Genomic DNA, 24,458 nt, shown 5'->3' on the forward strand with positions numbered 1-24,458 from the left:
GCACACAACTAGGGGTGTCTTTTTGCCGAATTTCCAATTTTTCCCGAAATTGGTTTGGCTCTAGGTGTAGTTTTTATGGGCCGATTTTCCGATTTCCGAAAATTCCAAAAAAAAATTGGATCGGATTTGGATATTATTCTAAAATCCGATCCATTCCGAAATTTCCGATATTATTGCCAATTTATTCCGAAAATATATACTTCTCTCACTATCCACTTGATTAGATCTCGACCGTTCATTCATTTTCTAGTTTTTTATTTCCAAAAACAAAACGAAAACATAACCTAGCAAAAAAAATGTCATTGAGTCATATAATGACTTCTAGACCAATCCAAAAGCCAAATTCCAATAGATAGAATATTATGTAAAGCTACTTAGAGTCCAAGACCATAATCCATTATTTATGCAGACACTTCACGGTTCAATTTCCACACATGAAAAAAGATTGAAACATTACAAATACCCGCACGGAATGCACGCAATGCTTGCTATTGGTGGGCCGCGGAGTTCTTTTTCTCGCTTTTTATTGGATCACTTGTTTAAATGAAAATGAGTTTTTACCAAGAAAAGTCAAGATCGCGTATTGTTGTTGGTATATTGGTGTTGTGGACGTGGTTTTTCTCCCTACAAATGATTAACATTAGTATGATATTCTAAAAATAATTGAAAGTAAAGAGATCTTTGAAAATTTACCAAGTATTCCAAAATTTCCGAGTTATTCCGAAATTTATGAAAGTTTCGAAATTGGAAATATATTTTGAATCCGAAAAAAAATTGGATCGGATTTGACTAGCATATTAAGTTCCGAAAAAAAATTTGGAAAAATTCCGAAAGAGGTTAATCCGATCCGATCCCAAATAACCCCTACACACAACTCACAAGTCCTTCTCATGGGAGATTCGTATTATCCAAAAAATCAATAGAATCCAAAATGACGAAAAAACATGATATCTTTTATCATCCCAATTATATCAATCGAGGACAAAAGTGGTCCCTTGTGCAGTGCACACTGTTGGATAACAAAAATATCTGCTCGAAGTTGAGAAGTTTCTAGAAAGTTTTGAAAGAAAGAAATGGAAAGTAGGGACAGACTCACAGACTGATGACCATATGGTCTAGAACTTTCACTACACTTGACATATAAACTCTCAAACCACATTCAAACGTACATCAATTCAACAAACCTTACTCGATCTCTTTCAATCGATTCTCTTGTTCACTAAATCTTCCTCTGATCTCTTTATGATTCTATCACCAAGTAAAAGAAGAAAAAAAGAAATGGAAAACAACAAAGTTAAAGAAGAGGAAGTTATAGTAGTTATGGATGATATTGGTGATATTGATAGCACTACTACTAGCTTTCCTTCTTCAGCAGTTGCACTATGTCCACAACCAGTTGAAGGATTGCATGATATGGGACCTCCACCATTTCTAACAAAAACATTTGAAATGGTTGAAGATCCAATAACTGATTCTATTGTTTCTTGGAGCACGGCAAGGAATAGTTTCATTGTGTGGGATTTACATAAGCTTTCTAGCAGTCTTCTTCCGAGATATTTCAAGCATGGGAACTTTTCCAGCTTCGTAAGGCAGCTTAACACTTACGTAAGTATCCATTTCTTTCAAGCATTCTGTCTTTTCTTAGTTTTGGGTTTTGTTGAAAATTGATTTTATCATGATACCAGTTTTAAATATGTTTGGTGAGTTTGTTAATGGGTGCTCACAGAACATAAGTGTAAAAAGTCCACATTTAAAGTAAATTTCTAATCTGCTCCAAATCCTCCAATGTACTTTGATATTTTGAACTTTGAACTGCAATTTTAAGAGAATTGACGGAAGGTGAGTGCAGGTTGAGAAGATGGAGTGAATAGGTGCGTGTGAGAATACAATGGGACAGAAACACAGACAGAATAAACCACAATCTTCGTTTTCAAAATTAAAATGGCTAATGGTCATACTTTCATACATCTTAGTTCTCAAACTATTTACATTGTTCATACATTTTCCAACACAACAGTAAGGCAGATTATATTTATTTTGTTATTTCTCCGCAAAGGATATTAGATACTTCAATTATCTATTCTTCTTCTTTTATTTTTTTTCATTTACTTGTCACTTGAATGTACTGATTGTTGATGTTACGATGATATCAGGGTTTTAGGAAGGTTGATCCGGATCGATGGGAGTTTGCAAATGAAGGGTTTCTGGGAGGGCAGAAACATTTGTTAAAGAATATTAAGAGGAGAAGACATGTATCACACAATATGCAACAAGGAGGAGACACTTGTCTGGAATTGGGACAATATGGATTGGAAGGAGAAATGAATAGACTTAGAAGGGACCGGAACACACTGATGTCAGAGATTGTGAAGCTCAAACAGCAACAACATGGTTCTCGTGAACAACTAGTCGCCATTGATGAACGATTGCAAGTTACTGAGAGGAAGCAGCAACAAATGATGGTTTTCTTGGGCAGAGCTCTCAAGAACCCAGCTTTTCTTCAGCAACTAGTTCATAGGAATGAGCAGATAAAAGAATTACACGGTATTGAAACTGGGAGGAAACGGAGGTTGCCCGCCAGTCATGGTGCAGAGAACTTGCTATTCGAAGCCATAGATACTACCCCCTTCGATAACTACACAAATCAGACAGAACCAGAGGTGGTGACAGTTGATTCAGAGATAGAGACTTTATTCTCCTCTTCTATTGATGAGGAACTGAGCAATGCTTTTCACGATCAGAAGGTCCATGGAACAAATGATCTGGACTCAGGTTCTGCTACAGATATAATGTGGGAGAACTTACTAAATGATCACGTTATCGCTTCTAATGTAGAGGATATCCTAGGGGAGGAATCAGAAGTTGAGGTGGAAGATTTGGTTGCAAAGTTTCCTGATTGGCGAGACTATGTCGATGATGTATTGAGTCAGATGGGAGAACCAAGGTCAAATACATGAAGAAACACATTACTGATATTGGCATGTTTGAGATTACTCTTTCTTCTGGCTTGATGTTGCATTTCTATCTTTGCCATTTGTAGTCGGTATGATTATCAAACTACAGTCTGTTGAGTCTGTTATGATGTTATAGATGATGATGGAAAGTGTTATTTACTTGTATGGTTTGTAGTCAGTCAGGGATACCTAGTATACCAAGGAAGGATTTGAGATGAAGAGGGGCCAGCGTAGACTATTCATATCTTTCCTGGTTTCATGGTAACTCTGTGCAGTTCTATGTTTCCCATATATGTGTGAGTATGGTTTTAATGAAGTTGCATTATCTTTATACTCTCAGGCCTTCTCTTAAACGGATTATCCGTTAACGGACATGGTGTCTTGGACAGCTTATTTAGTGTCTTGAACCGTTTATATAGTGTCTTGAACAACTTTTTCATTTACGCTTATTACATGGTTGTGGGCAAGACACTAAATAAGCTGTTCAAGACACTAAATAGCTGCGTCAAGACACTATATAACATGTCCATAAACGGATAATCCGTTTAAGAGAATTCCTGTATCTTTATAACTATGAGAGTATTATTTGTTGTTCTTTTCTGTACTAAAGACTTCCTTGTATGCCAGGCGTTAGAAGATGTGGAGGGACCAGCACAGATGATTCTATTTTTCGCGCCTACACACACTGGTTATGTAGTTTGGTTCTTTGTTCACTTTCAAAATTATCTTGCCTAATGAAAATTAGAATTCTTCAAAACTGTTATCAGTCTAAAAGATACATGGCTTCTTGCAGGGTACTGTTCCTAGACAGAACAGCCAACCTTGGGACGAGCAACTTCACTTGATAAGCTCTACAATTCAAGATAAAGTTGTAAGTCAGACCATAATTACTCAGTACTTCCCCTACAGAAGTAAAACAATCTTCCATTCATATAGCGGTGGCTTGATATTCAAATGGTATATTGTACTAACGGTGGTTCTTTTCTCATTCTATCCAAGTTCCAGGTTCTTTGTCTCAGTCAAATGGTATATTCTGATCTAGCTAGTTTGATTTCTTATTCCAGGTACGCAGTTTTTTAAATGCTGCTGTGGTTCGATTTCTTGTTAGTATTGCTCAGCTTAGAGATCTGCAGGAAAGGCTTCTTATATGTTCTACATAATAAGAAAAAAGTAGCTTATTTGAACTAGATCTATGCAAACTTTGATACATCCACACCCATTAACAGATCAAAACTGAAGTGGAAAAAAATGAAAATCATATCAACAATGTTTATATCTCGTTTGAATTGGCTCATCGCCAATTACATAAAGCGATAACGCTCACCCAAATCAGTCCTCTTGGCATAGATCTTTATAGTGTAACCCTATTGATGTTGCCCTCCCTTAGATGGACCGACTAACAAAAAACCAAATTGATTGGCTAAAGTTTAGCTACATACATCTGAAACTTTACGAAATTCCCCATTTGTTGTTCTATAAAAATATATTAGGTGCGGAATAAGAAAGGCTGACGGTGAAAAGAATACTTGTGCAAACTAAAGCAATAACCAGTGCAGTCTCTGGCCAAATCTCACCAAAGTAGGCTACTTAATGTAATTTGGCCCGGTGTGGTAGTAAGGCACATGTTGTGAAACTCCACAGGCGAGGGAATACAAAAATAAAATAGGAAGAAAAAAAACATAGACAGAGAAATGCAGACGCAACAAATGCCGGATTAACTAATTAAAACCTTTGTCAAAGGACGTGTTTGGGTTCGGTGATTACATAGTTTAGTGCCAGTGTTAAGCTAAATAACTTCCGTGATTTATTTTTACAGAGTGAATTAATTCCCAGTTCTTGCAACTCGCATGCATGTTGACGATGATGAAGCTGGTGACATAGCAGCAGACCTATCAATGTCCTCCTTGTCCTCACTAAATGCTTGTGCAAAGCTTTCCTGTAGTTCCATGTACCTCTGTTTCTTCGTCAGACGCTCGTCAGCGTTGTCATTGTCAAGATTAGCAAGCTCTGACAGGTCATCTGCATCCATAATCTTGTCGAGTACCTCTGAGCAACGAGGGAAAAACCTTTTTCCAAGCTCAACTATCAGTCAACACAAAACATAGACAATTAGCTCCATTCAGAGCGACCTGATTATGTGCTATAAAGCCTATAATTAACCATGATGTCATGATGCAGAGCGGGAAAAAAGAACAGCAAAAGTAGTGCAGATTAACAAACATAGTTACCAGTTCTGGAAAGTGCCCTCATTCTATTTAGATATTCCTCTTCATTCTTGAAAGGTGACTCATTTAATTCTACCGATGTGTTCTGCCGACTAGGAGAATTCTTTGGATTGACAACTACGGGAAACTCAAGAGTGCCATCCACTTGTGCAATGTCCATAGCAACTTTTGCTTCCATTGGGAATAAAAGCCTTGCTATGGTAACTGAACACAAAATTACATCAGACAATGTAAATTTTTAGTCACAGATGATGCCGCAGGTTATAACAAAATAAGAATTTTAGTCACAGTTTGATGCTAGATTATCAAGGACAGACCATTTTTGAAATCAAACTGATCATCTTTTTCTTCCAATATCTTCCTTGCAACCATTACAAAGAGATCGTACAACTACAAGAAACAGAGTATGACCAAAACAAAACACAAAATATTTGCACATAATGGGTTGGTGACGATACATCTCCAAATCCCCAACTTACTCTTTGGCTTAAAACAATACTTCTGGTTATTCATCATATCCTGAAGACACTGGAAAATTTCTATTCAAAATTAGCATGGTACAGACCTCCAAAAGTAGTTCTCCCTTACAAGAATGGATGAATTGGCGCTTCAATAGGGACTGACATACAACGAAGTTTTTACTCAAAAAGAAATATTTCTCAAACCAGGTAGATGATAATCTTGCTATGTATAATGTTTTTTTGATTGTTCAGTATCAAGGTAAATAGGAACTTTTCGCAGTTAGCCATGGATGTTTTTGACACAAGACAATGATTGCTGTTCAATTGCATATCTATAGAGCTTGAATGCTGTGATGTGCCGGAAATAAGATCATTCAGGATTTCTATCATCAAATTATATAGGGATATATGCGTTGGACACTCACCTCTATTTTCAAGGTACAACAAACTCATACGCAGATCATCACCAGCCATTGCACGAGAAGTTGATGCTTCCCCCAATAGTAAGTCTCTCCCTTCTGCTTGTTCCAATATTTCTATGCATAACCTATCCTTTGGAGTTGCCTCTCCTTCTTCAGTAGACCTAAAATAATCCACAAATCTGGTGAGCCTCTTTGAGATTTGAAGTGCTGTTCTTCCATCTGATGTTAAAGCAGATGGTTGAGCCCCTTTTGTAAGAAGAGATACTATAATCTTGGGTTCTTTCCTCATTGCAGCAACATGCAGTACGGCATAACCCCTTGCATTCCTAAGATTAACATCAGCAAGCCCAAACTCAAGAAGCTTGGTGGTAGTTTTTACATCACAATATGCTATAGCGTAGTGCAGAGCATATGCATCGTCAAGAGTAGAACGACCTTCTTTCAGTAACAACCCTACTAATTCAACATCATCCGATTCCAGAGCCCTATGTAATCTCCTCACATGTTTATCTGGAAAAACGTTGCTTCCAGGCACAGAGAACTCCACTTCCGAACGCAAATCCATAATCGGTTTCACAATGTCAGGGGACAATGCCTTCTCAAGCGTTGTGGTATCCATATCAGATTTGACAGTGATATCAATGCATTTTGCGAACAACCTCTCACAAGCTTTGTCACACATTAAGGCAGCAACAGATAGTACTGCTAGTATATCATCTGCTGGCACCTGGTCAAGAATTCCCAGAAGGCGTCCCTGCACAGTGGACGATAACAAGTATTGTTTAGTGGTTTTAAAGCTGAAACCAAGTTCAAAATGAGAACCTAAACTTCTAGGCTAGAAATGACAATATAGTAGTGAGTTTGGAATATGCAATTGGTAGGTTGTTTTGGCTAAATGAAGCATGCCTAAAAGTAGAACCTAGTGCAAAATACCCTATACAATCTTTAGCAAAATTTAATTGTGAAGGCTACAATAAATTTGATAGTACGAACATACTAAAACCTAGTGCAGAACAAGTACATGGTAACACTACTAACCTCATATAGTGCAACAAGTTCTGGAATTTGGAAGATGAAAGAAGCATACAACACCTCCAACATAGAATCAACAGCAGGTCTACACCCAATATGTGAGCACTCATCATCAACACAAACACAAACAGTGTAAGGCAAAGGTTTAACTTTTCCACCATACAAATAACCCAAAATCCCAACTAATGAATCGTACCCAACTTTATAGTCTTTCACCAAATCCTTCAATTGAAAGACCACCTCATCTCTTGCTTCAGAAAACAAGCTCTTAAAAAATAGACTTCTAGCTGAAAGAATGCAACGGTGAATAGGTAGCTGTTGGGACTCGTTCACTATGATTTTGGCATCACTGTAGAAAGTGAAGTCATCTTCAGATTGGAAAATGGTTTCCAAGTTTTGTGAAAGACGGTTTAGAGATGTTAGCTGGCTGAGTTCTGGTTGTTGAAGGTGTTCTGGAGACGTGAGAGTTTCTGTGTTGCAAACACAACATGTGCTGCTGAGTGCACTGTTGATGTCACTAGAATTATTCATAAAACTAGGAAAGAGAAGAGAGACAAGAAGGGAGTTTGGCTATTAGATTGAGATTCTATTTCTATTTGTAGAAGAAGATAACACTTGAGTTTAGTTTTATCTTCAAGCAAGAACTGGGTAGGCAAAAAGCAGCCAATGTGAAGGTAATGGTTTGGGAAAAGACAAAATCACTTTGATTTAAGAAAGTGACAAAAGAGGACCTGATCCAATGTTGTTGATTGTCAATTTAACTATTTTAAGAAGTGAAATAAATATGGCTTTTAAACCAAAAGAGGCAAAAAAAAAGGTAGGATTGTATGGAACATTCATATGCTTTGTTTGAGGATTGCTAGGGTCCTGCCCCTCTATGAAAGGGACCATCGTTACCACTTGTTCACCTATTCTTAAAATTGAAGTGTTTAACATCGTTTGTTGAGAAAAAAGTAATGGGTTGACTCACGTCCCAACCAGCACCCACCACTAGCCATGGCTCCGGCTGCTGCTGCTGCTGGAATCCGTTCAAACAAGTCATTATTTTTTATATCAAAAAACACAAGATTCCACACATCCAATATTTTTTATTTGATATTACAATATTTATAATTTTTGCATCAAACTAAGATTTCAAGTTTAAGATGTAAATCATCTAGAAAAATAGCCAATAATTGACCCAAAAAATTTATTGCTCCCCATTACTGAGTTTACAGCCAATTGAACTACAATAATTGATAGTTGGTGGTGTGTAGATCGAGGGAGAAAAATGAGAAACATCAACAAATAATAAAAACAAAAGACAAGAAAGACATTTAGTAACGATGTTGTGGACGATACTAGCTGGTAGTGCTACTGGACGGTGGCCGTTGGGTGGTGCAGGCTGTTTAGAGAAAAGATGTGACTCAATTTTGAGTTTAACTTGGTCACTATTTTTTGTCTTTTGTTTATTGGGGTATGATGAAAGGGCAGGATACTAGCAATTTATAGTATAGTAAAAACAAAAATACAGCAAGTAAATAAACTATAACAGGTGAGTGTAATTGATCGTGCTAAAATATAAGTTTTTTTGTGCTGCCGAGAGTGCCAGCAATCAGCTCACCGAAACTTAGAAAAGGCTGACTAAAGTACGAGACCATGTGACTAGAATGAACCGAATCTAGTGATATTTTTGGTGCAAATTGTCGTTTTGTTTGGGAAGGTGCTTATTCGACAAAAACAAAATTGTCTTTTTGTTGGCAGGCAAGAGGCCAGTATGCTCACAGGCACGACATCTGTTCAAGAAAAATCAACAAAACATTAAAATATCGAAACAGTCTCTCTCTCTCCCAGATCTCGCCATCCGAATTTCCTATTAGATTTGGAAACCAAATAAATCTACTCAAAAGTTAAAATTGAAATGAGTCCCTGTTTTAATTCACAAACGATCGTTGTCTGAAATTGGGAGTCCATGGTTGCATAATTATAGTTCAACCAATTGTTTCGTAATGCTATTTGTAATTAGATATTTATTTTTGTGCTCAAATGTTTTTTCCTGTTGTGCTAAGCCGCCACCAATCACCCAATTATTAGACCATGTGGTTTCCAGTATATGCAAAAATAATATCATTACATCTTTTAGTACTGCATTTATAGGTGATATGATAGAAGTTATGTGCTACGTATGTTGCTTCAATTGTTTTCCTGAATACTTGAATGACTTTTGTAATTTTGTTCCATATCCACATATAATTCCAAATGCAAGTCAGCACAAAGTTTGAGCACAAGGGTGTTGACAGTGGATCTCTAAGTGAGGAGTCGAGTGAGGAATTGTTTCTCAGTTATCTTCTGACCAATGAAAATGATTGCTCTTGTAAATCTGGTCAGAATCATTAGGTAAAGAGGAAGAGAGAGAAAGGAGAGGGAACGTGGGTAAAACTGTAAAGACAGGAGAGCAGAGAGAGAGAGACTGTTTTGGTATTTTATTGTTTTGTTGATTTTTTTTGGACAGGTGTCATACCTGTGAGCAACTGTGGAGCTCAGAGATGGAGCAAAATATTTCTCGAAAAACACCTATTAAGTTTGATATATATATATAGCACCTATTAGGGCCACTTGTTTGCCAAATTTTACTATATTAAAAAAATATAGAGTACAAGGAATAGTGATTTGGTGTCACGTGTCTGTCACAGGAGCATTTTCGTCATTTCTGTCACTTAACAAAACTTTTCAACAACTCTTTCTCTCTCTAATTCGGACATAATCAAGCATCAAACCAATTGGAAACCCAAACGTGTTCTCAGCAAGCTTTTCAAGGGATATCCAGTTCTATCATTGTTTTCGAAGGTAAGTTTGGTTTTTATAATTTGGGCATTGCGTCGTAAGCTTAAATTTGAAGATAAGTTGAGATTTTAATTTGTTTTTGATGAATTTTATTGAAATTTATGTTGTTCTGTTATATAACGTTGTTAAGTATTTGATTTATTGCATTTTCAGTATAGGTTTGTTGTAATATTTGTGTAAATTATATTTCTGGTTTGATTCAGGTGGTGAGTTTCCTGTAGAATGGTTGAAGAATGGGATAATAAGAAATTAGTCAACAGATATTTCTCTGTATTTTCTTCTTCGTCCTCTTGCGTTAATTGATGTTCTATCATTTTGTGATTCATTACAGTTAGTACGGTCTATGGTCAGTTCTCACCACTTTGCTTTGTATTAGTGATCAGTAGTGAGCAAGTTGCTTTGTACTTTGACAATCTACATTAAGGTACTTTGTAGTTTATATAAGTACTTTTTTTTAGGCTTTGAGCTAAAATCAATGTCAAATATACTACGCAATTAGATTATCTTTGGTTTGCAACTTTTAGTAAATGGAAAGAATTTAAGAACGTAGATTACTCATAAGAAACATATGGTGTAATTAACCAACTCGGCAATTCCGACGACCTGCGTTGGATGAAGTACTTTATGCAACTCAGTGTCATTGCAACTAAAGTATGCATGCCAATATGCCACACACAAATAGAATATAAAATACAATTGAGCGTTAAATCACCTCTTTGCCCCCATTTAGTCTTCTCTTCATAGCCACAAGTCCACAACTAATAGCATGTTGCCTCCTTTACGAGAGTTGTAGAATTAGTGCCTTGAGAAAGTTCACCTTCTTCCATGAGTGTTGAAGTCAGGTAAATTCCAGTAGCAGTTTAATATTCCGATTGATTAACCAAGTCCATTTAGCTTACTGGTGTTCCATCATGGTGTCATCACAATGTTTCGGTGATATATGCAGAAATATCTGAGAGGTGAGTGACGAGATTTTGACCTTTGGCACCAAGAACCAATTCAAGGTTGTTGCATTGCTATTGGGTTAAATTTTGGCGGGGAGACAAAAAGTTTGTTTTCTTATCGAATTTGGGTTTTCTAAAAACATATTTTTCCGGAAACCATCAGAGTATTTTGTACTAGAAAACCATTGTGTCACATTGGAGATGAATTTATCTTAGGTATTTAGGCGTCAATCAGAATATTTGCTAGGATTAGTTTTTTGTGCAGCTTACTACATGAAATTGGCCACTATATGTTTCGGTTTTCCAGTATTTACAGATCTCATACAGCGGATATTAGTATGAGATAAGTAAACAACATGATAGTATAAATGACTATCTACACTCTACTTATAAATGCGATTTTATTTCCGCTACAAAGAAGCTTCTGTTTGTTAATAGATATCTTGTGTGGCTATGTGCATTAAGAAAGGACTATCTACACTCTACTTATAAATGCGATTTTATTTCCGCTACAAAGAAGCTTCTGTTTATTAATAGATATCTTGTGTGGCTATGTGCATTAAGAAATACTATAGTGAATATTTATTATGAAAGAATTATGTGTTCATTGTATAGTTATAATGTAATCTATTATTGTTTACAAGTTTTCTGCCCCCTTTTTCTTATAGATGCAATTTATTAATGGAGTTATCTTACGATTTGTTATCTACTTGATATGTAAATTCAATAATTATAAGTACCTCAGCGTTGCTTCTTCTCGTGTTATTGTCCTTCTCAACTTTCTACCTGTGTAAGTTTTCCTATGGTTCCTAAAAAAGTCAATATGAGTTGATTTACCACTTAAAAGTTTGGGAACTTAAGTTGCTATTAGTCAACTATTATGAGAATTCATTATGCTTTGTCCTTGCTATTTTTCTTGATTGTTAGATCAATTTGTGATGCATTCACTACTAAAGGAAGGGTTTTTTGTGTCACTTAAAAAGTGACACAAGAAGTCACTTGTGTCACTTTTGAAACTAATTCTGAAGTGACCTATAAGCCCCCGACACATAAAGTTCTACCAAAAGTGACACAAAAGCCTTACTAAATGTGTCACTTTTTGTTAATAAAAGTGACACTTAAGAATAGCCTCTTGTGTCACTTTTAAGAACGAGTGTCACAGTGCTTGTCAAAAGTGACACTAGTTGTATCAGTTTTGGACCAAAAGTGACACATTAAGTATACTAGTTGTGTCACTTTTAGACCAGAGTGAGACATAAGTACGTCAAAAGTGACACATTAAGTATACTAGTTGTGTCACTTTTAGACCAAAGTGAGACATAAGTACGTCAAAAGTGACACATTAAGTATACTAGTTGTGTCACTTTTGGACCAGAGTGAGATATAAGTACGTCAAAAGTGACACATTAAGTATACTAGTTGTGTCACTTTTGGACTAGAGTGAGACACAAGTACGTCAAAAGCGACACAAAAGCCCCTTACTTCTTGTGTCACTTTTGGGAATCAACTCTATGTAACTCATATGAAAAAGAAAGCGACACATAAGAGTGGTAAGTTGTGTCACTTTTAATAGATATTATGTCACTTTTTCCAAAAGCGTTACAAATGAAAATAATTTTTTTTAAAAACTTTTTCTCATTTTTGTATTCGATCGTATTCATTTCTCAACCTGCATCCTATATGTCATAACCAAAATCTCATTAACCTACTTTATGACAGAAACAACATCTACATACATTTATCAAAACATTACAACCAAAATCACTTTAACCTGCTTTATGATATGGAAACAAAATCCACTCGAGAAGAAAGAAACAACATTCAAAACAATTAACTTCTATTGATTTCATCGATCAAACCAAGTACTTATCATCTACTTTGACTCCCAACAAAATAAGTCATTCCAATACCAAAAAAAAAAAAAACTACATAGCGCCAATACTATCCTAGCAATATCTTAGCTTGTTGTGTGCACTTCCAACACCAAAAAACCTAGCTGCCATCTACTCATCTGTTAATCAATCCATGCACCTGCATCATATCATGAAGTCGTCATTCCACTATGACTAGTATATAAAATTAAAAAGCAAGTGAATCAAGAAGAATATATTGTACAAGTAAGAAAAAAAAAATCGATAAGAAAAGTATATATACATAAAGAAAAGGAAAATATGGAAGCCCACTTACCCAAATTAACTACTCAGATAAATTGTTAGATAAAGTCGATGAATTCAAGACAAAGTTCATCTATTTCAGTGGTGTAACTCTTCTTGCTAGAGAACTCCAATACCTGTTTGACGATAATATATTATAAATATTATGAAAATGAATAATGCAGGCAATGAATTGCCTACCATATCTACACATGCACCAATTTATAAGCTAGCTAAGACTATATGAAAACTAATGCTACTTTACAGTCACCTTCTTTTTGAGTGGTGTACCAAGATCCTCTACTAAATCTCGCATAAAAGTGCAATACATAATATCCGCATACATACAATCCCCCCTTGTTGTTGTGGGCACTATACATAATTAATACTTGCATTAACACATACACAAATTGGAAGATACTTTGTATTGTATTCCAAATAAACTAAGCTTACTGTCACATAGTTCCAATTTTGAATAGCATTTTGCAGCTTCAGAGAACATGTTGTATCCTAAGTCTTTTGTTACATGTGGGGCACATTCAAATTGGTTAAGGTATTATGTTTAATAATATTAATGTCAATACATTGACATTGATCAACAACTTCATGTTCATATAGCAATAGCTAGCTACAAAAAAAAAAAAAAAAAAAAAAATCAAATTATTCAACTAAAAGATGGTTGGAGCTGTAAAGCAAAGAGAACTTCACAGGCACCAATGGATAAACATGCCAAACAACAATATGATTGATTGAACAAGAACATAATTAGCAATACCAGAAAAGTAAAGTCAAGAAGCTGTTGGGTTGCTCCCGAACTTCGTAAACAAAAGGCCTCCAAGATGTGAATGCAAGTTCAGTATTAAAATTAAGCAAAAAATGAAATACAATGAAACATACAGTAGACGGCTCATAATAAGATTCAGTTTTACCAAATTGCATTTAACTATTTAAGCAATAAGTCACAAGCTCCTCACCTAGTCCTTACGGTCAATCTGGGTATTTGAGAGAATAGCAACTACGTCCTCTGGGAGATTTTCAAGCTTAGCCTTCAATGAAGTATATGCCTCTTTGCTCCCTAACATAGACTTCTCTATCTCTTTCACAAAAAGAGTTAACGACTTAACGGGCTAGTTTTGCTTTCATTGTAAGCAACCTGCACCAAAAAAGTATCGAGAAGCCTTAACTTTCCATTTCTCACGATCGTGTTTTGTGCACCTATAAATCTTTTTAGATAGTTTTTTACTAAAACAAGATATGATGCAAATAAATAATTGGTGGTGTTTCCACCACTAAAAAGTCAGGCAGAATCACCTATTAACACCTTGAAACATCTCTATACAACTACATCCCCTATTCTAGCTCAAATATACAAAAAAACCTTTACTGGTAAAGAAGCACAGCGTACTTATCCTTTCAGATAATTAAAAAAGCAAGTGTTCACCTCAAATAGTTCGTCGATGGCAAGATTGTCAACGTCATCTACCACAGGATTTTCCAAGCCAAGCAAACCATTTATGAAAAGAATTTATTACATCATGTCAAAACTTTGGGAATGTAATACGGATAGCAATTAGAAAGTAGTATACCTACAGCCTTAAGTTGACTTAGTCAATGGAAATAACAATGCAAAACAAAACATGATCTTATTCACATTGACCCAAAAGATTGTTACCTTCAGGAAGTGCTTTGTCGAATCTAACTCCAAATTTAGAGGATCCATGTTTTTTCAAAGCAAGAATTACGTTGGCCTTATGACCATGAGGCAATCCCCGCCCGCACATACATATACACAAAGTAATAAAACATAATTCAGAGTGCCAAAGTAGAACACCAAACACAGTATATAAGCTCATAATCCCATCTTGACATGACCAGAACAGATAAAGTAGTGCAAGGCAGCTCCGGTCTTCTTTTCTTAATCGGTAAAAATAAATTTTATGAAGGTAGACATGAGGGAGCCTACAACATCTAGATGGAAGACAAAACCTACGAACTAGATTGGTGCTCCTTATTCCACTCAACATTTGTCACCAGCCACGTGCTTCCTTAGTAAGGTTACTAAGGTAAGTGACACCATCTCGAAATCATCATCCAAATTTACAATACAAGTGCACCCAATTAAAAGTAAGTGCAAGGAGGCTGGGAGCTAAGCTATATATGACGATGATCAAATACACCCGCTCGTTCGAAAAAATCTTGTGTTAAACACTTCAGCAACCATTTTCCCATTTTGGTACTCACAAAAAGAGAACATTAGATTGGAGACTGGAGAACAGTAGATACCTTGAAGTAGGTTGAAGAGGAGGGAACCCACATGGGTGTATATTACCCATATATTTTACTCGGTCACCTGTGAATTTCAAAGAAGCTTAAGCAGCTCAGGAAATGTACAATCCAAGAACATACAAAATTATAAAACAACACTAAAATTTATACAAAAGTCTAAATAGTATACCTGTTTTGGGTGTGTGATTATTGGATGATGTAGTTGAGGTTTCTTGCTTGGGCAAACCTTATGGATTAAGCGTAGATGAGCCAACTTTATCAACTTCAACACTTGGGGCTTGCTTCTTTTGCTGTGATGCAAATCGTTGCTTGGAAAATGATCCAGACTTTTCTAAGTTTAAATCTTCTTTGCTTGACACAAAATCTTTTGTAAGGAACTCCTAAATCATTTTCATGAGTCAAAATCTCAACACAAAACAAAGAACGAATACTTAATGTTATTTAATATATTTCAAGATGTTAATGTCTTTCTCAAGGCTAAAATGGCATGTAACATCAAAAACATGATATCATTCGACACATTGAGGAGCGATGGGAGAGTCGAACTCGAGAAAATTGCAAACCTTCAGTGAGACGTATGGTAGAGAGAGAGAGAGAAACGAGCTTCTCAGTCGTCTTCGCTCTTATATATAAACTAAAGCAATAAGAAATAGCGGTGAATTAGATTACCAAAAAAAATCATACTAACTTTAACTTCATGTAAACTGAGTTAGGATCAGTTTGATCATCTTATTCTTGTGCGCGAAAGAGAAAGGGTTGGGAGGGAGAACGAGGGAAGGAGATAGCTCTGCCAGGGAGAAAGAGAGAGCGCTGGGAGAAAGACAGCCGCCGGTGAGAAAAGTGACAGAGTTAGTTGGGAGGGCGAACGGCGGTCAGGTCTTTTTTCTCTCTCTTTCTAACCCTAAGTCTAGCGGACTTCGATTAGTTTATTTCCTTTTCTTTTCTTTTTAATTTTCTTTTATCTTTCTCAGATAGTTGATTCTTTTGGAGGGCTAAAAGAACATAGCGCCCAAATCATCACTTTGAGTTTGAGTTTGAGAGTTTGAGTTTTGTAGGTACACTTGTGTCGTTTTTGTAAATTTGATCTAGTTCTCTTTTGTTTTTGTTTTCTCGTAGTAAAAAGTGACACAACAAGCCAAACCACTAGTGTCACTTTCAAATAATGCGATACTAAAAATTAAGTTAGTTGTGTCACTTTAACTAGAAGCAACACGTCAACTCTCATTCCATAAAAAAGTGACACATCAAACTTCTATGTGTCACTTTTTTGTAGAAAGTGACACGAGACCTAAAAAATAAGTGACACAAAAAGCCCTTCTTTTAGTAGTGATTTTGGTTTATTTCTAGAATTCTTTGCAGTGTATAACTTATTTTTTGCTCAGGTTAGGGGGATTAGAGTTAGTTGGATTGCTCTTGAGAGCTGGAGGATTGGTAGCCCCTCACATCATAAGTGAGTTTTTTTGTTCTTTGGATATGATTGAATATGAGCCTCTCTCTAAAGTTCAGTCTTACGGAGTAACGTAATTGTAATTGTTGTATTTGGGTTATTTGTAATTGTAATTACAGGGGTCTACCTTGATGGTTGCAGGCATTTTGCAAGCTTGCTGATTACCCTGTTATGAGATGCTTGAAGAGATGAACCACAATTTAATTTTCTAGGACAATCAGATAGTGTGCACTTACTTTTGAGCAACTAAAAATTGATTATAGACTGAAAGACAATAGCATGCTGAAACGAAAAACACTTTGAATTTGGCTTCATAGTATTGAATCTTTGTATTTTATCAATAGTCTAGAAATCAAACTCAATGAAATTCTAATTTTTTCTTGGGTTTAATGGTCACAGTGCTTATGCAGAAGTGACCGTTGTTCTCATTTCCTCGCTGACCCATCATGCAAAAGGTATGCCATTTGAGTGAGTGCGCCTGCTGACTCTAAGCTTCATTCCTTTGACGGATTGTGAGATTTCTAAAGAACGGTAAATTGTGAAACCGTACATCTCCCAAATACTGAAAAATAATGTCGTGCCACTAACTTATGGTCTGTGACACCTTTGTAGATATTTAGAAATATCCATAGTTATTGTGGTTTACGCTTGCTGGGTGATTGATCTACTTGATAAGAATATACATTTAAGAATGCAATGTACTCTTTTGTGCTAAGCTGAAGCAATTTTGCAATTGTGAAATCCAATACTCTTTCTGCATGAAATGATGACATGTCTGGTGTTGCCAAACCATATATTTTTTGTGTGCTGATTTGTGGTTGATTCGTTTTCAAGACACGGTTGGATTTTAGAGACTCATTACCGCAACGTATTAGTTTTACTTAGTTGGAAAAAAGTATATAATATCATTTACAAATGCAAGTAGTTTTCTGTTCTGTGCTTTGGAACTTATGAAATTTAGAGAAAGTTATCCGTGTCTGCATGCTTTGCTGTTGTATAGTTTTCTTGAACTATGTTTGTAATTTTGTATGCAAGTGTGGACTGTTGAATCATAAGGAAAAGATGCTGGTTAATTTGCATGTGCACGATTGCTAGTAACTCATATAAGGGCATGCAGAAACAATGTGGCAGATATGCAGAAACAGCCTACTAAAAGTCTAAAATGACTAAAGGGTAAAATCGGAAAAAATTATTTCAAACCAATTATATTTTGTCCGTGCAGAATATTTTTTCATCCCAAATAGCGATCTTTTTTGGTTATTTGCATTTGAAATTACCACTTTTGAGTGATTTCATCAAGAAATTGTCGTTTTTTACCCATTTTTTGTACAAAATTTGCACTAAAAGCAAAACTCCAATTGACTTTGTGTAGGTAATCCGTAATCCTCGAATGATCTCATCTCACTAGACACAAGGCAAACTAGTTTGCGTACCATAAGATGTTTCTTAGTTTCAAGGGTAATTAGTGGCCCAACAATAGGCCCTGTATTAATAAATTCTCGTAACACTGACAACTAGTTGGTCCTCTGTGTCCTAATGGAAGCAAATATGGTTTTCTAGAACCTAGAAGTAAGTTATGGGATAAAGTCGGGTTAACTGAATCTGGAGGCCGGAGGGAAGAAGATTGAGGGAGGTATCCAAAAATAATACCATTATTCTCAAATTTGCTTGATTCCGGTTCTGTATGAAGTATGAACGGTTTTGGGTCAACTCAAAGCAATGAAAGCATCAACCTAACTCATTTGCAATTCTAGTGACTTGTTTTTTTCTGTCTACCACGCCAGACACTAGAACTCTAGAAGTACGGAATCTCTTGTGAATCATGAGCACTTTTCTTGTGAGTTGTTTATTGTAACTCTCCAACAAAACCAAAAAAGAAAATAAAAAGGGAATAAGAAAGTACAGAAGAAAAACTGTATACTGTATACTGTATACTGTATAGTGTATAGTGTATACAACACACATGCATGTCACCCTAATCTCTGTCTAATATTTTGTAGCAAATTAATCTCATCTTTCTAAGTTTATAATGCGCATTCTTGAAATAAACTATGTTTTCAAGTATAACTTGGAAGTGAAGAGGATTCTAGCTAGCCAGCTAGGGTCTGACACTATCATTCAATAGTTTGATAACAGTCAAAATGATATTGTTTACATAGAGAAATAAATAAAGACAAAGACTATACTACACCTATAGTACATAAGATGGCTAGTAGCCTTATACTAATACCATATATATCTCCCCCTCCCCCTTCTCTTTCAACTCACAATGCAGTAACAACACCAAGAAGTATTGAGAGTTTGCCAAACAAAAAATGAAAACATGGAATATGATTAGACTTTGTGAAGAAATCGACAATCTGCAAAGAAGATGAAATGAAGGGTAATGTGAGGGTGCCATGCAGAAGGTGATTGATAAACACCCAAAATTATGGTTTAAACCCCTTAAGAGCATTTCATTTAGGTCAATTATGTTTATAATAATATAAACGAATCGCCATTTACTCCCTTTTGTATATTTCAAGGTTTGAAATTAAGTATGTGTGAAAATAACTCAAATTTGCATGGAAATGGAGCTAAGTTGATTACCAGGAGAATTCCATGACTTAAGCCAAGATTCAAGAGGAAAAAACCTTCAAAAAGTCTAAGTCAAAGAAGTCGAGCAAAAGTCAACCTAGATAGCAAAAAAGCTTTAAAGTCAACATAAATTCAAATGGTATAACTTCTGACTTGAACCTCGGATTAAGCCTCATTATACGTCAAAAACGACCGGCTCGAGAAGATCTTTCCAGTGATATGAAACCCGTTTGCACATGACCAATATAAATGGACAATAAGGGCATCTCCAATGGAGGGTGTGAATTTACACCTCCATGTAGGCTCTACATGCATGCCACTAGGATTTTACACTCTCCATTCCACTTCAATGTATAGCATGGAAATTCACATACTGAGGCCTCTCCAATGGGAAAATTATAAGAAGATGGGAGATAAGAAGATGGGAGTTATATCAAATAATGAATGAACAGAACTTCATCTGAAATTAAATTAAAGCTTGGTTCAACACCTCAACATCAAACTCCATTGTTGGTTTGACTGAGGCTCGTCATTTGCGTAACAATTGATGTTGAAATTGATCCTCAAATTCGAAACCAATCTAGAATACGATATCCAAATCTAAAACAGCAGTTTGAATGATGATTGATTCAAAAAATTATCGCATCTCTCCTTCACAAAATCAGGATAACCATAAGTCCTTCCCTTTTAGTCTTTTCAATAATTCCAAAAATTCATGTAATTAATCAAAAAACCAATGTAGTCCATCAAGATTGAAACTATGATGTTATAGTTTTTGATTTTTGCAATAGAGATTAATTAAAAAAAAAAAAAGAAATATAGATATTGACACTAGAAGAACAAGATCAAACAACCCAACTTTTGATGTTATGTGTAGTTACGTGTTTTGCTTTTGATGTTGCTTCGGTCAATTGCGTGTGTTGATGATTGATGGAGGGGAAGGAGTGATCAGTGGTGAAGGAGAGATGAGTGATGGAGGAAAGAGGAGAAATGACTGTAGAATTTTCTTTCATTCATATTAGTTGAAGCGTCATTTGAATGGTCGCCCCTGTTCTCTTAACTCTCACACGTCACTTAAAGTGACGTCCGTACTATTTAACAATGTGAACACAAGGTAGAAATTTCCCTCTCGTATTATTAGTTGATAGTTATCATATACGGTTTCCACACTCCGTTGGAACAGTGTTTTTTGTTTTGGGGGTGTAAAATCTACAACTTATACTATTTACACCCCCCATTGGAGATGCTCTAATGAGGCTACAGTAAAACTAGGGATGTCCAAACGGGTACCCGACCCGGCCCGAACCCGGTTTTTCAGGTTTTAAACGGGTATCGGATTACCCTGGCCCGGCCCTATTCTTTGCGGGTCGGGTTCTGGTTCGGGTATTTGTTGGATACATGTGACCAAACCCTACCCTAACCCTATATTTCGGGTACCCGTCGGGTTCAGGTTCGGGTTTCGGGTATGGTAAAACCCGAAATATATGAAATAAAAGAATATTAAATCTCTTCATCAGGAACGCCATTTTCAGTTATTAGATCTCAAGAAAAAACCTCTTTTTCATCTAATTAATCAAAAGCCATATTCTTTTATTGGATTTGATCTGTTTAACTTTAACATCGTAAAGCCACCCAACAGTCATCAAAGATTCAAAACACACAGGATTGCATTTTTTGAAAAGCAAAAGAAGAGAAAAGTAGACCAAGCAAAGCAAGCAATTCCAAGACAATAACTCAATAAGATTGATGGTTTTTTTGGGAGTTTCGACTTCTTGTGGTGGTGTGAATCTGACCTGTTGATTTGACAATAAGATTGATGGCTTTTTGGGAGTTTCAGTTTCTTGTGGTGGTGTGAATCCGACTGTTGATTTCTTTCGGCCTTGGTGACCACATTTAGAAAGAGATATTTGAGGAGAGGTGCCGCAAATTTTTCGAGTGAATGCAAACTTAGCAAAGACCATCAAACCCACCAATCTCTTCATCATGAACGTGTGATTGGGTTGTCTTGTTCTTGGAGAGTTGTTGGAGGGAAGAGAGAGAAGAGTAGTAAGGGTACGGTCAAAGGTAATTTGTCTTGAAGACCAAAAGTAAATAGTAATGAGCAAAAGACTAAAAGTTTGTTGAAGATAAATAGATAATATGAAAATATAGTTATTGGGAATTATGGTCTGGTTCGGGTTCGGGTTTTGGTCGGGCATTTTTACCCTATATAACTGGGTTTTGGGTTCGGGTTCGGTCTGGATATGGTTTCGGGCTTTTTAACCCTTTTAACGGGTTTAGGGCCAAATTATCGGGTCGGGTTCGGGTCGGTCCGGGTTTAGATAGTGTGACCAAATCCGACCCTATGTATTTCGGTCTGGGTTCGGGTTCGGGTTTTGTCGGGCTCGGGCAGGGTTTGGTGCGGGTTTTTTTTTCGGGTTTTGGGCGGGTTTCGGGCAGAATGGACATCCCTAAGTAAAACACATGCTCTTTTAGCATATTTTGGGCTTGTATGTAATGTAATGGACTCTAGTGATATTTTTGGCCTATTAACTAACCCACACATGCAAACCTTACTTGAAACATATAAAAGTAGGGTAGCCTCCAAACCCTATCATATCTTATTTTTATTAGTTAATTTACTAGCCTCTCTTTTTAGCCTCCATTAATACAAACTTCTTTAGCTTTTATCTTATTTAGTTTTCATGTCTTTAATTCTTAGTGTAAGAATAGTTCCAATGACAATTGACTAACTCCTCCTCTTGGGGAGGGTTTAATGAAGTCAATTGGAGGAGAAAACTCCATTTTAATGGAAGTAGCTATTGTGTAAGGTTTTCACAAGTTCCTTCTTCATATTAAGCTCCAAAATAGCTAATGTGCATGGATAAGGAACTAAGGATTAAGATGATCATTTAGTGATAAAGATCTCTCATTTTTTTCTTCATACTAGTTGAGTCTAATATAGAGATAGAAAGTCTTTTCTAGGGATCAAAAGTTACACATTTACTTTGATTTATCATTTATTATGGTTTCTCTATAAATCAAAGTAAATGTGAAGACTTACAAGTGTTACATCTTTTTAAATAGATGATTCAACTCTAATTAATGGTGAAGTTGAACCTTTCCCATCACTCTCCCTCTTTAAGTTTCAATTGTTTTACAAGTTTGTGTTTCAAAATCTCAAAAATCAAACAACCCAAATTTCTCTCTCTTCCCCCAATTCTCTTCTTCTTGTTTGAAGAATTTCCAACTTGCTTAAAAGAAAAGACACCCAACCCCCATAAAATCAACAAATCAGTGATAATGTGTGGTGTGCCAACCAATCTCTATGTGTTTTGTGCGCTCATGAAAAACAGTGTTGTGAGCAATCTAGATAGCATTTCAATTATCATAGTACATCGGAGTGGGTGCATGAAGAATAACACCCATATTCTCTAGTAACCAACGTAACCAAACTATCTCTGTAATAGTAGATGCCATGGCACGGTACTCAACCTCGATTTTTATTTATTTATTTTTTTTTGCAGGAAAGTTGTGAATATATTAATATAATATAAAATTACATGAAGGATATATAGACCTTCAGTTACAAGATAAGGTTCCCACCGTTATACCAAAATAAACATGTAATTGATTTGTATGGACTCTAGATGAATCTAAAATATAATTGATCTGGATCTTCTAGTTTGGCTACTCAGCATAGTCCATCTTGTTTTAATTAAGTTGCCAAGGAATGTGGCCATGGTTAAATTGGCTAATACCAACATAGCCAAGCCCAAAGACTGATAAGAGCCTATGACTTCATGTATTACTACAAGCCAAACATGATTCAGGCCCAAGATTTGAAGATGGATCTGTGCGACCCGAACTCCACCATCTTTACCCGCCTACAAGCAACCAGCTCCTAAGGTGGTTTCTGCCCCATCTCAAGGCTTGGAATTTCCAATTTGAGAAGCTATTACCATTTTCACGTTTAAAGTACCCCTTTGAAGCTTCCAAACAAATATTCAAGAACTTGATTTTGAACTCTAGCCTTCTCAGTTCTTAAGATCAGATCTGCAACATTTGCTCAAAGCTCAAAAAAGGCCGCTTAAACCGAAATTCGACCTCAACTCCTCTCGTCAAAAACCCAAACTCAACAATCATATATATCAATGTTCATAAGCCAAGATATAAGTTTTCAATCCCAATCGATCTACATTATCTGCCCATAGAGAACAATTGTTTGAAATACAGTCACTATCTGCAATCTCCTCCCTTGTTTCCAGCCAAACACAGCTTTGAATAAAGTCCCAAACTTTAGCCTTCAAAGCTTCTCAGTCTGCCATCACTAGTTCTCACACCAGATCCAAACTTTACTCAACTAAAAAACTCCAAGAATTGAACAACCACAATAATGAAGCCATACTTCGTCACAACTCAATCTCAGTAGGACTTCCACGGATCATGAGGAGTCAACCTATCCTCTCTACCCATGAGCAATGAAAAATTGTACCTTTACATACATAATTGCTTCTCCATTCAGAAATCAGATCGAATCTAGCAACCCTCAGTGAGAATCTTCTCAAAGTGCATAAGAATTGCACCAAGATGACTTCTAATAGAGATGTTTTCAACAAGATTTGTTCTTGGAACGACAGTCACCAAGATGAGAAGAAAATTTCCGGCGACGGTGCCTTTAAAAGACAGCAGCTGCCAATAGGAGCTCTCTATTGTAGAGACCAAGTTTTTTGAATGGTACTAGCCTATTCTCTCGTTCTCTCTTTATTTTTTTCACTTTTAAGTTTTTCACTCAACCTCGATAGAAGACAAGAAACAACTGATTGTTTCTTGGTTTTCCATGAAATAAACAAATCACCCAAGAAGACACAAATGCCAGTGGTGGACTTGCGATTAGTAGGATCCATCCCAATCAACATCAGAATACGCTCGAAGTGTGAGAGTCGATGTCGTCGGGAGAAAAACACTCTGATAGATGGTGCCTCGAAGATACCGAAGTATACAAATAACTACATCCCAATGAACTGTCCTAGGAGAGGCAACAAACTCACTAACAATGTGAACATCATAGGCAATATCTGGGTGAGTGACTATAAGATAGACTAAGTTACCAACAATAGTGCAATACATTGTTGGATTTTGGAGAGGAACGCCG

At 36.2% G+C, this 24,458-nt stretch overlaps 2 protein-coding genes and 2 long non-coding RNA genes across 13 annotated transcripts; 2 read left to right on the forward strand and 2 right to left on the reverse strand.

The window, feature by feature from the left end:
- Positions 1 to 1,100: 1,100 nt before the first annotated feature.
- Positions 1,101 to 5,533, forward strand: LOC147512226 (heat shock factor protein HSF30-like). 7 transcript variants are annotated; one of them, XM_086595215.1, is made up of 7 exons: positions 1,101 to 1,605; positions 2,154 to 3,043; positions 3,130 to 3,250; positions 3,582 to 3,642; positions 3,748 to 3,825; positions 3,960 to 4,018; positions 4,771 to 5,533. In XM_086595215.1, the coding sequence occupies exons 1-2, from the start codon at positions 1,243 to 1,245 to the stop codon at positions 2,955 to 2,957; spliced, it is 1,167 nt and encodes a 388-aa protein (XP_086451341.1). In that variant the 5' UTR covers positions 1,101 to 1,242; the 3' UTR covers positions 2,958 to 3,043; positions 3,130 to 3,250; positions 3,582 to 3,642; positions 3,748 to 3,825; positions 3,960 to 4,018; positions 4,771 to 5,533. The 7 variants fall into 7 exon arrangements, with proteins under 7 accessions (XP_086451341.1, XP_086451340.1, XP_086451338.1 ...); XM_086595214.1 differs by having other exon boundaries at positions 2,154 to 3,250; positions 4,771 to 5,203; XM_086595212.1 differs by having other exon boundaries at positions 1,103 to 1,605; positions 3,582 to 3,825.
- On the reverse strand, positions 4,647 to 7,767 carry LOC147512227 (BTB/POZ domain and ankyrin repeat-containing protein NPR1-like). 2 transcript variants are annotated; one of them, XM_086595207.1, is made up of 4 exons: positions 7,101 to 7,767; positions 6,066 to 6,816; positions 5,183 to 5,383; positions 4,647 to 5,036 (listed from the first exon to the last, which is right to left on the reverse strand). In XM_086595207.1, exons 1-4 carry the CDS (start codon positions 7,623 to 7,625, stop codon positions 4,777 to 4,779), a joined length of 1,737 nt encoding a protein of 578 aa, XP_086451333.1. In that variant the 5' UTR covers positions 7,626 to 7,767; the 3' UTR covers positions 4,647 to 4,776. The 2 variants fall into 2 exon arrangements, with proteins under 2 accessions (XP_086451333.1, XP_086451334.1); XM_086595208.1 differs by lacking the exon at positions 5,183 to 5,383.
- A 279-nt stretch (positions 7,768 to 8,046) lies between these two features.
- LOC147512228 (uncharacterized) lies at positions 8,047 to 17,606 on the forward strand. Of its 2 annotated transcripts, none has more exons than XR_015214843.1 (3): positions 8,047 to 9,920; positions 16,683 to 16,750; positions 16,889 to 17,606. It is a non-coding gene; the product is annotated as an uncharacterized LOC147512228 (long non-coding RNA). The 2 variants fall into 2 exon arrangements; XR_015214842.1 differs by having other exon boundaries at positions 17,147 to 17,606.
- Positions 10,361 to 14,762, reverse strand: LOC147512229 (uncharacterized). 2 transcript variants are annotated; one of them, XR_015214841.1, is made up of 4 exons: positions 14,456 to 14,762; positions 13,790 to 14,167; positions 13,049 to 13,151; positions 10,361 to 12,892 (listed from the first exon to the last, which is right to left on the reverse strand). It is a non-coding gene; the product is annotated as an uncharacterized LOC147512229 (long non-coding RNA). The 2 variants fall into 2 exon arrangements; XR_015214840.1 differs by having other exon boundaries at positions 13,049 to 14,167.
- Positions 17,607 to 24,458: the final 6,852 nt, after the last annotated feature.

Source organism: Coptis chinensis, chromosome 3, assembly GCF_015680905.1.
Source record: "Coptis chinensis isolate HL-2020 chromosome 3, ASM1568090v1, whole genome shotgun sequence".
Taxonomy (NCBI): Eukaryota; Viridiplantae; Streptophyta; class Magnoliopsida; order Ranunculales; family Ranunculaceae; genus Coptis; species Coptis chinensis.